Source organism: Poecilia reticulata, linkage group LG18 (genome assembly GCF_000633615.1).
Source record: "Poecilia reticulata strain Guanapo linkage group LG18, Guppy_female_1.0+MT, whole genome shotgun sequence".
In the NCBI taxonomy this organism is placed as follows: Eukaryota; Metazoa; Chordata; class Actinopteri; order Cyprinodontiformes; family Poeciliidae; genus Poecilia; species Poecilia reticulata.
In genome coordinates this window covers 17906655-17918805 of record NC_024348.1, presented here as the reverse complement: position 1 = coordinate 17918805, position 12151 = coordinate 17906655, and the positions used below count along the sequence as shown (strand labels likewise).

The 12151-nt window shown below is 38.1% G+C and overlaps 1 protein-coding gene across 2 annotated transcripts in view; it reads left to right on the top strand.

The window, feature by feature from the left end:
* pcxb (pyruvate carboxylase b) overlaps positions 1-12151 on the top strand; it is a 391361-nt gene that overhangs the window by 179565 nt on the left and 199645 nt on the right. For both annotated transcript variants that reach the window (XM_008435894.2, XM_008435895.2), the window contains exon 12: positions 4599-4781. In XM_008435894.2, the coding sequence (XP_008434116.1) occupies positions 4599-4781 (183 nt within the window). The remainder of the gene's footprint in view (positions 1-4598; positions 4782-12151) is intronic.

Here is a 12151-nt window from a genome sequence, read left to right as displayed (position 1 = left end):
TAAAAAAGTAAAAGTGGTTAAGATTTATTACACTCGGTAATATATTAAATGTTTCTGTTCATTTTTAGTATTTTGGATTAAAACTGAAACAGAAAACATTTTATAGAAGACATTCAAATTGAAAAGTTATTTATTGATCCCAAAGGTAAAAAATAAATTCCTATAAAAAAAGGAGTTTTCAAAAACAATGCACGTTTTGGGCTACACATAGTGTACACATAAACAACCATCAACTCCGTCTATGAGGAGGGTACGCCTCATAAGAAGCTGCGCTGCATCCAACCATATTCCTGAAAAATTTAGTGGAAGAAAAAAGTGTGGTTAAAAAAAAAAAAACATAAGAAAAAGGGGTCAACTGAAGCATCGATATGCAAAACTTTTTTTTTTTTTTTTTTTTTTTGAGTTTTGGGGAACTTTAGTGTACTCGCTTTTATCCAGGATCTGCTCTGCAGCTCTCATGTATCAGCTCAGATCCTGGTCCAAAGAGGAGAACTGGACTGCTGCTCAGGAGCTTTTCATTTAGAAATTCAAGCTCTTTTGTTCCATCAAAGTGAAGCTGCTGATGCAGTTCTGCAGGAGTTGATTTGCCTCATAGGGGCTTTAAAAAGCCCCACTTAGGAAGCTGACTGATTCCTTTACATGTTGAACATGAGTTTTGCAGCAGCCCCGTTTCTGGTTATTTCTATTAAAACGTTAAATCCCTCTTTGAGCATCTACCCCACTTTTCAGCCGGCCGACGTCTTTGAGGGTTAAACAGAGACTGAACCAGAGAGCTGCATCAGTTCCACTGTAAGCGAAGTTTATTGCCGTCCTCCGTTTCCCTGGGGGAGAAGCAGCAGAAACACCGGCTGCAGTCGGCGCCTCTGCGGCTCTGCAGTCAGCGCTAACTGCTGCTCTGGTCGGGTGTTTCTGTTTAGCCTGCAGTGCTAAAGGCCTTGGGCAGAGGGCAGTTTGCTTTATAGCCCGCTAACGCCAAGAGGACACCTAATGAGGAGAGAGGAAAAGTAAGCAGTGGAAAGTAAAGACAAGTGTGAAAGCAAAGGGCGCAGAGAGTTGGATACTGATAGTAAAAGACTGCTGGGAAAACACTGCCAGTCCAGGAAGGATTTTTATTCCGACTCCTTAGTCAAGTAAAGCTTGACTGTTTTGTTTTTTTTCTACTGTTTTATCAGCTTTATTTCACCTGCTGGTGAAAAACAGTTTCTTTACGCCACCTGTAAAAAGCTGTGTGCAGACAATCTCATTGTTTTGGGAGGGAAATTAAAAAGCTGTCAGTCTATTGTGTTGTATTTGGAAACCCAGACACTTGATTCCTCACAAAGCTGCAGAATAAAACGAACGTGGAATCGTTCTTATTTACAAGACAACATATTGCCATTGCTTCTCTTTCACAAGGCAACAGAAACATTTTTCATTTCAGCTGCAGCCTAAATACTCCTGGTATCCTGAAGACTGATACTTCCTCCTTGTCCTATACATGCGCGTCCCGCTGAGGTTCTGGTGCCCAGTGGGTCCCGGTTTTTAGCCCCGCCTCCTTTACGCCATTGATCCACTCTTTGGCTAAGTCCACATCCAAACGGACTTTGGCAAAGTGCATTACTCAATTTATTGCTCCATTTGACATTTTAGAACAGAATATAAATGTTATCATGTACAACCAAATTAAAAGTGCAACACAGAGAAGCTAAAATTAGCTAAACACATTCATAACCACATGCAGATGCTGTCCAACTCAGGCGTAGACTCTGATTGCACCTAGTCTGGTACATTTTGAATTAAAGGGCAGAAACATGGTGATGTTCACAGAGAAAATCAGTTTTCAGATGTAAAGTATTGAAATAATTTCACTCTCCATCTGTGAATACTATCGAATGTTGTTCCGTCTTCAACAAGTCGGAACCAAACACATTTGAACAGACGCATATCTCCTTCAGTGTCTTTGGAAGGCAAAAATACCTAAACGAGACATTTAAAATTGTTCTGAAGAGACGTACGGTAGTTATTGCTTATGACTGTTTCATTCTTTGTCCTGCTCTGGATGTTAGTTGTTGCTCAAGTCGATGATGTAACACTTATTCTCCCAATTATCCAATTTGTGATCTGCACATTTGAAACTTTATGTGGACTTCGACTGAGAACGCTCTCCATAGAGAGAAGGGGACTGTATGTGCAATTTGGAGGTGTGGGTGTTTCTTCCTTGTTGGTTCAAAGTTCAGCGCTGGGGAAGAAAAATTGGTGAATGGATGTTTTAGTGCGTTTTTATGGAGCGTTTTCCAGAAGCCGTTGGTTTAGATGTTGGGCAGACGCTTTGGTGATTTTTTTACATTAGATACTTTGGTTCTTGCTTATTGGACGTCTACAGGAGTTTGAACATTTTCCACATTAATATAAAGTGGTGAATGAAAATCTCCCTCCACCTGAAATCAGTTATAATCTTGTTTTTTTGGTATTTAGTTAGGTTTTCTGTTTATCTCCTCTGGATTCTGTATCCATGGATTTTTTTTTTTGTGAATTATGACTTCAAATTATTCAGGAAAAATTTGCCTGTTCATGGATTTTTTTTTTCTTAATTAATAAATACTTAACTTTCTGTTGGCTGCCATGCAGAGCAGCCAATCCAGAAGCGCCATTCATCGTCCCTGAAACACTGGCGATGCGAAGGATTTAGCTTCTGCTGCTAAGATGGTCTCCACTGTATGTTTTATATTTGGTGTTTGAACTACTAAAATGTCCAGGTATAAGAGAAGATCTCCAGTATTTGCAGATTCCAGGTATCTTGTGAATACTGGGTCCCACCATAAGGAGTAAAACAACCTCACAATGTAACAATGACAGAATAAAGCAGCGTTTATGTTTGCATTTAACTTTTCAGTTAATTTTGAGTCTTTGTGACAAATTTGGGAGAAAAAATGAAGCTCATGACAAACGTTTCTCATCATAATTCTCTGCAGCTCACATTGTGTGAAGATATTTCCAGCATATCATCAGCGCGGCACAACATTGTTATAATTACAATTTCTACTCATCTTTCGCTCGCAGCCCTCCGGGGCCTCCATATGTTGAAGTATTGGACATTCATTTCTCTCCTTCATCTGTGCTCTCCTGCCAAGTGGTCGTGACACAGCTACTTTCCTCCTGCTCCTCCTCGCTCGTCTCCTGCAGGTTTTCTGCCTTTTGCTCATTTCTCTGCTTATATTTCTGGCAGCCATTGTCTTCTAAAGGGAGTTTGATTAAAACAGATGTGATGTTTGCATTCCTGCAGTGCAAACATTAAAGTCCCCTTAAGAAGATAAAAATTGCATCTGATCAGTGTTGTGACAAAAACTTCATGCATTGTTATGCAGAAGTTATGCGCAAATTCTCAAAATGTACAGTGAAATTGTAATATTTATACCTTTTTAACCCTTTAAAGATGAAGTTTCAGATCTCTGCCTTTGCTTATTTTAATTGTACAGAGTTCTTTAAATGTCTTGAGTTAATACTTTTGCTCATTTCTGGAAAGACCCAACTGGAAATTTCAATATCTAGCAGTTATTTTTTACAATTTAGTGTCTATGAAAGGGGTGTTTCAGCAGATTAGACCAAAGAAAAACATGCTTCCTGAGATTGGCTGGAAAGCGCAACGTCTCAAACTCCAGAAACTGTTTGAAATTTTCAGATGGTGCAGAGGGTCATGAGTGTCAAAGTCAAAATATTCGGTCTACAAGGGTTAAAAATACATTTCCAATATGAATTAATCATGAAATAACTGAAGCAGAACAAATAGCAACAGTTTTCTAAAGCTCTGTTACTTCAGGCTTCACCTGTTCAGACACAAGCTGGTCACATGACAGGGCTGCAGCAGCCAATACAATCTCCAGGCCAAGTCAACTTTCTTAAATACTCTTGTCTTGTTCTTCCAAAGTTTGCACCACAGACCATTTTTGGCCCACAGATTGATTTCTTGCACTCACCTCAATAATAATTCACAAGTAGTGAAGAACCGACGGACCAGCTGAGGCAGAGCTGCAGCAAGAGTTTGTCCTGGAAATTAACTTGATTTCACTGACAAATGAATCCAAAATGACAGAAATTAAAGTGGGATAATTTTTATAGTTTGTGGGCCTGATGATAAATTGTCCCACAAGTTAAACAACCATATTGTTTTGAGACCATTTTCAACTAATATGATGGCAGTGTAACAGCAGTACGATGAAACATTATCAACGATCAATAAACTTCAAGTTCTAATCAACATTTGATATTGGAAGAGATTTTAAGTATCAGAACTCGGTGACACTGATGTGATGCCGTCATTAACACGTTCATGAATGTTTACGACTGTCATGAAGTGTCATTCGGTAAATAATGAGATGATTAAGATGTCAGTAGCTCATTTTACTCAAACTTATACTTGTTCTTAATTTAGTCCTTCCACGTTTGTAAAAATTGTGATAAATGTGCAGGAAATGCTGTTTTTATGTTCTTGCTTCAGATCAGGTTTATTTCGCCACACTGAGGAAAAGCTGGGTCCATCTCAAAGAATATCAGAACCGAGTTGTCATCAGTAATGTTTGCATGTCTTTGTGTGTCTAACGTTGCTAACTGGCCTCTGACAGGTATTCAGGAGCGGCGAGGGCATGGGGATCCGTCTGGACAGCGCCTCGGCCTTCCAGGGCGCCGTCATCTCGCCTCACTACGACTCGCTGCTGGTGAAGGTGATCGCCAGCGGGAAGGACCTGAACACGGCCGCCTCCAAGATGAGCCGCGCTCTGGCCGAGTTCAGAGTGCGAGGGGTCAAGGTAGGAGCGTCGGCCACGTTTCGTTTTTATCTTGGTGCTGCGCCAGCAGCTCAGTTTGTGCTTTCATCTGCGTTTTATGTTGCTGCTGCCTCCATGGAAATAAGAAGTTGTCATGAACTGGGAGGGTTTTTTATTGAGATATGGAGGACTGTACTTTTAAACCGTTTCCAGATTTTGTTTCTGCTGTAATACACCAAAGCTGTCGGCTGATCTGTGAGTCGTTGGAGGCAAGCGTTCTCGTCGTTAACGGGGCGTCGGCTCCATCAACTCGTTCAGGGCAACATGCCACAGAAGATTGCTCATGGCAACCATTGACACTTCCTTTGTGAATGTTCGCTCCGTTTACCTTTTGTCTCTCTGTAAACCGCCTACACCGTATTCAAGCATCTCTTTACATTTCATTCATGATGCCTCCCACATTTCATTTTCCTCTCAGCCATAACTTCCTCAAGTCGAGCCTCTTCTTCACCTAAATCTTTTAAAGTATCTCCGTTTAGTGAGCATTTTTATCCAAAGTGAGCTACAGATGAGAGTATTAATGGGGTTATTATTAAAGCTTGGATATTCAAGAGTTTCTAAAAGATTGACACTGATCTGGTAGCTCAGTAAATCATGAAAACATTGCCTTGAGTGCTGGCTGACCAGTCAACCAGCAGATTTGTGAGTACTCAAGTGGGCGGGAGTCGTTCCTTTGAGTCCAGTGTTGGTGTTTTTATCTTTTTATTAAATAAATGTGCCGCTCTTATGTTATTTAAAGGAAAAGGTCTGAAAGTGACCCAAATTTTAGTAAACGTGACAGAAAAAAGGTCTCTGGAAAACCAGGTTTTGTATTTCCAGTCGGGCTTTTAGCTTGTTTTCACCTCCGACCTTCGCTTGGTGTGTTTAAAATTTGACATTTGCTCAATACTAAAACAAATTCAAGTGCTGGTTCTTCTGTTTCAGGCAAACAGGGCTAAATATAAGTTGTAGAGTTGCCGCACGAGCTTCTCTAAATGTACAGCAAAGCTAAAGAAAAGATCAATCCTGGAAATTAAAGTGGAGAAAACAAACTAATGAAGATGTTATGAAAGCAGCTTCTTTTTCTCATCTCTTTCCTGTTTCACTTGCAAACACACAGGGGTTGGAGGGAAGAAGATTAGTAAATTATTCATGAAATTAAATACCATGTAAGTGGTTGTTTATAGGTGTGAAATGAAGAAAAGATAACCCTGTCCCCTCGAGACACGGAGCGTCATCCAACACCAGAGAGAGAGAAAAGCAGTGCCTGGTCAAGGTGCATCTAAACCTCTCATTCCTCTTAATGATGAAGAGATTAAATGGATTTTCCTGTCTCTGCTTTAAATGTTGGATTGTTATCCTTTATAAATGTGTCGGTTTAATCCTGAACTACAATCTAAGGGCTAATTTGTGGCTGCCAATGTTTATCTTGATCAGCCCTGAATGTTGTCAAATACCTAAAGTTTTTCTCAAAGGCGGCGTAAACGTTAGAACACGTAGCAGGTGTCGCTAATGGCAACGTTCATCATTGTTAAAGCTTCACTGAGGAAGGAAGACGCAAAGTTATATGTTTAGTAATGCAGTGCATAAAAACAAAGACCCAGAAAGGTGCAAGAAGCTTTTTGGTTATACGTCTGGTTGGTGAAAGAGCAACACTTACACCTGATAACAGGAAGGCTAAAGGGAATACGACCTTTAACCTGATACGTACGTTATTTAAGATGTTTACATTTTGGAAATCTCTGTTTTCCAGGAATAAACGTACCGCAATGTTAGTAATGCTCCAGAGGCTAATGGCTAATTAGCAATTAGCATGGGTAGCATTACCCAGTTACACATGCTAATTAGCATGTCTAAACTCATTGGCTAACTGTTTCCTTGTATTTGATTAAAATAAAAAAACTGTTGGGGACCTCTCTCTCTGTCTCTCTCTCATACTTTTAAGATTACTTAGAAAAACAAAGAACAAAAGTTCAGAGGTAAATTGAAAACAGCTAAAATTAAAATAGAAATAATAAATAATAAAATTAAAATATATATCTGACCCAAAGTTCTGATCTGTGCATCTCCAGATATTAAAAGAAAACCTGGATGCTCATGTTAAGCCAGAGCTGCCAACCACATGCAGCGGTGGTTAGCAGTGGTGGACATTCCTAGCTAAAAAGTGAGTCATGCTAACCCTACAGCAATGCATTTTGGGTAAACATTATTTGCCGCACCGCTTTACAGGTGGAGAATATAAGGAGAGAATTGCGTGAACAGTCGTCACCCCCTTCAAAACAAGAGCATGAACATAAATATCAACAGGAATTAAGTCAATAACCAAAACTTCAACTCAGAGGTCAAACTTTATTCAACTGAATGTTTACAACCAGGTAAATTAGCACTTCAAGATTTATCTGGGAAAATTAAATGTGTTGAAGGTTTTGAAAGTGGTAAAATTAGCTCCTATGAATTAGTGAACTTATGCATCTTATATAAAAACACACAAGCGCCTGTTTTTCTTACAGGTACGTAGGTTTCTTTTTTGAAGAAATGTGTGAGCTCATTAACCCATTTCTGAACTTCATTAAATTTATCTCGGCACATTCTTCAATATAAAAACATGTTTCACGTAATTAAATAAAACGTGCTTTGTTGAACATTTAAAGAAAATGATTCTCCAACAATTTATAGACATTTTCTACTTCCCTGATTCCTCAATGCCCACGCAGAGCTAGTCAAGACGTTTGTGTTGTTTTGCTGCTTTTCCCAAAGATTTATACATCATAAGTTTACAGTTTTGCCATTTACATGTTTTTCTCACCTTCATACGAACGAAACCTGACAAAACGAGGTAAGCTGTGATTCATTAAGGAAATGTGCAGCTGATGTATTTGCACTGAACTGTTTGAGATTTATGTTTGGGCTTAATTGGGATATAAATTAACACGTCCTCAGAGCTTGGATTATAGAATTAATGCAGCCGTTTCAAGTCGTAAATCAGCTTTAGGAAAGCAAATTAAGAGTCTTGTAGATGGTTAATGTTATGGTTACAATAGACGCACAGAAACTAATACAAATGAAACAGAGATAAAGTGATAAAGTATACAACAGTGAGTAGACGCTGCAAAAACATATTAATTTCAATAATAAAGCTGGAGATTGCTCACATTATGGTGGATCCAGTCAAACACACAAGTGTCCAACAATCAACACTTTCACCCAGAGGAGAATATGGAGCTGATTTTACTGCTTTTTAGTTAAGTAGTTGATGGATGCTATGGAAAGCACTCCACACCAAAGCAGTGCAAGGATGGCTGGTCATGGTTTCAAAGAAAAGCTTGAAGAAAATTTTCCTTTAATGTGCATTTAGAAAAAGTTTCAGTTTAAAAGCAAGCAGAGCAAGTGGTGCAACTGTTCAGTTCAAGATTTCCTTTTTTTGTATGAAAACTAAATTAATTGATAGATTTTTTTTTATTATTACATTTTTGTACAATTTTCACACAAAAATGTCAAGGTTTGTTTGAAACCTTGATATTTTAGTGACACATGGCCTAAAAATACCAGGAGACTGACCTCGTCATGGAATATTTAGTGGATTACCTGCCTGGTTTCTAGTCTTTTTCTCTTATTTCGAGCCTGAACCTAAAAACCAAACCCTGTTCTGAACCAGGGTTCATTCATGCCATTTCACCCTTAACTAAGTTTTAATTTATTGGTGAAACTTTTATCTCCATTCCTCTAAACCAGGTGCGTCAAACTCACTTTTATTTTGGGTCAAATCAAAAATCTGAATATTTTCAAAAGGGCTGGTTGTGCCAGAATGTATTGATAAAACCATTAAACTGTAAAAATGTCAAATGTTTGTTTAAATATTCAATAAGCTGTTCTTAAAATTACTTAATATTGAGCATCTTTTCATACTGGTCGGTACATCCAAGATTTGTTTTTGCGTTTTTTGTTTTTGGCGATTAAAATTTTATTTTGTGACGCCAATTTAAATACTTGTAAGAAATTTTTATATTTGCGCTAATGTATGATAAACATGACTTTTTATTAATCGCTGCATCAATCCCTGACTATAACTTGACATGAAGTCACTTAAACTATGTGTTTTTAGCCAATTTTGAGAAAAATTGCTGTAAAAAATCTGACTAATTGACGTAATTTGGAGTCAAAATGGCCACATAAAAATGAGCACATGTGCCTGGAGTTTGACACATGTGCTCTAAATCAAAATAAATCACGTATATCTGCAGCAATCATCCACTGCCTCACAATGTACTTAAACAAAAAATCCCATCATTGCATCATTTTCACCAAAGTAGAAAAAAAAGTCTGAATAATCTGTAATCTTTACCTGTTTCTGAAAAATGTCCCAGAAAAGCGTCTATCTTCCTCATTAGTGATTAATCATGTTTATAATAAACTTTGTCATAATTTTAACCTGTCAGGTTGCTTTTCACTATTGGAAGCTAATCCTAAAAGCACTTTAATTAGATTTATTTTAGCCAATTATTGGTTAAATCCCACGTTAAGCTTTTTATTGAGCTCTTTATTATGGACAATTTTAAAAAGATGTTAAATGCAGCGACTATAATGAAAAGTGTTTAGGTAAAATACATTCTAAGCGAATATCTTGTTTAGAAAGACTTTTTAAATGGTTAGGTTTTTGACCTACCTGCTTATGTAAATGTGTTGGGTAGCTGAAGGTCAAACATCAGGCAGACTTTGAAAATCATTGTTACTCACAAAGTTCTGGAAATATTAATTATTTCAGCCTCTAATCACGCAAAGTTCAAGCTTGGTTTGCTGATGTTTCTACAGAATAATCACTGAACTCCTGTCTGAAATGTGAATTCCTGACATCGGGTCTCTCATCCGCCTTTCGTCGCTTCATCCTTGTCGCCCTTTTGCTAACTTCCCCCCTGCTCATCTCCCCGTCCATCTTTGCCCTCCTGCCTCATGTCGTCCCGTCTCTTTCCCGTTCGTCACCTCCTTCCCCCTGTTCTTTGTAGCTCTGCGTGACATTTTACTTCTTCACACACACTTCGCCCACTCTGCGCACGCTCAGACAAAAGGTTCGCAGCATGTGCAAATACAGATATGATGGTAGACATGCAGGTGCATGGACACGGGCTGCGCAGAAGATGATAAACAGTGAAAATGTCAAATGCAATTCCACCCGGAGAACAACTGGCTCTCAGACGTGTCGCTTAGGTTTTTTTTTTTTATTAGCTTTATTTTAGGTAGGGTTACATTTACACACAGGAAGGAAAAAGAAGCAGCAGGATCTTTGTTTGCTTTAAAGAAAATATAATTAATGGATGGATGAAGGTCTGACTTAGTCATTATATGACAGGACCAACAAAAGAACAAAAAGGCAACAAATTTGCCCCTAAAGTACAAAAACCTTCAAGCTTTTGAATTACTTTATGAATTAATAATAAAAACCTTATGAAAAATTAGATGAAAAAGAAAAGTGCTTAAATCAAAGATATCTGGACTTCTGTTTCTTGAAGGCTTTTTAATTCTGATCTAAATAACGGTTTGATATATTACAAGTTGTATCCAGAACAATCACTCTCATCATTGGGGGGGTTCCAGATTTGTACCTCAAAGCAAAACTCAGAGCCACGAATAATCAGTGTGGCTCAATAAAATGGTTCTACGATGACCGAAAAGACGAAGACGAAACTTCAACATCCACATTAAAGCAAATGGACCACCTCCGTTCACTGTCTAACCTTTTATCTTTCCCTTAAATTAAGAACCCAACTTTACCCTCTAGTGGCGATTTGGCTCAACGATCGTAAAGACTTTAACGCACAAGGTAGCGGCGTTAGAAACAGGTGGACCTACTTATTAGGAGCACAGCTCTTGAAGGAACAGTTCCTCCTCAAACTCATACATAATAAACAATTTTAATGGCATTTGTTTGCTCAGAGAGGTAAACAATTAAATTCAAAAAGTAAATCTAGAATTTTGCATCTTGATATCATCAAGAAAAAATGTCAGATTTTGTTGATTTTACATTGTACTTCTAAGCCAGGGGTGTCAAACTCTATTTCACCGAGGGTCACTTCAGCATATTGGCCTCCCTCAACGGGCCACATTGACGGTACAAATGAGGAGTGCCCAGGTCCAGACCTCCAGACTGCAACTTTTAGATGCATCCCTGCTAAAACACCCCAGACAAAAGGTTGACTCCCTCATTCAGTTCTGTAGAGGCTTATAATGAGTCAATGATCCAGGTGTGTTAGAGAAGGTAACGCATCTAAAGTTGCAGATGGTAGCTCTGGAAAACTAGACTGKGGCAGCCCTAGCATAAATGTATGAAAATACAATGTTACACTAAATTAAACACCTCATATTGTTAAATAACTGATTTTATGTACTGAAGTTTTAAATATCACATTGGAGTTTGCATGGATGTAAAATTACTGCTCAGTTTAAAAATTACAATATTTAAATCAGTGTTAAAAGGTAAGAATCTGCTTAATTTGTGATRGGATCTGGATTCACGGTGAATATTAACTGAACCGCATAAAGTGCGGCTAAATAGCCGATGTTAATGATTGTAATTTCACTGGTAAAAATAATGCATGACCGATTTTTTTTTATGTTGTCGGTCAAGATAACGGATAACAAAAAAAGCCTAGCGCGACCTGCCTCTCTGACACCAATTCACACACATCTTCATTCACAGTCTTACTTGTAAATCGATTTAAAAACAGACTACTACAGCCTCTCTATAATATGCTTGCAGAAAGTTATACCCTTAAAGAATTACCTCCTTCTCTACGAAATGCAACCATAACAGTACTACCTAAACMTGGAAAACCTCCCACCAGATGCGAATCTTTTCAACCAATCTCTCTTWTAAATTCTGACATAATATCTAARGTACTAGCACTTGGGCTTGAGAAATGTTTACCATCTCTTTCTGAACCTGATCRGAACRGATTCATAAAGGGGCAGCAAGCTAAATATGAACATCCCGATACTGCTTTACTTTCACTTGATGCAGAAAAAGCATTCGACAGAGTGGAACATAATTATCTATACAATGTTTTATCTAAATATGGCTTGGGTAGTTATTTCATAACCTGGATTAAAATAATTTATAATAAACCCACAGCCTCAGTTATAACGAATAATATATCTGATTCATTTAATCTAGCTAGGGGAACACGTTAAGCGTGTCTCCTCTCACCCCTCCTCTTTATTCCTGHAATTGAACCATTGGCTTTTGCCATAAGCAACAATCAAAACATACAGAATAAAAAGTCAGAATAAAAAGTATTGAATCTAAAATTAGACTATTTGCAGATGACATTATTTTAATGATGTTTAATCTGAAGTCCTCAATCCCTCAACTACTTAAAACC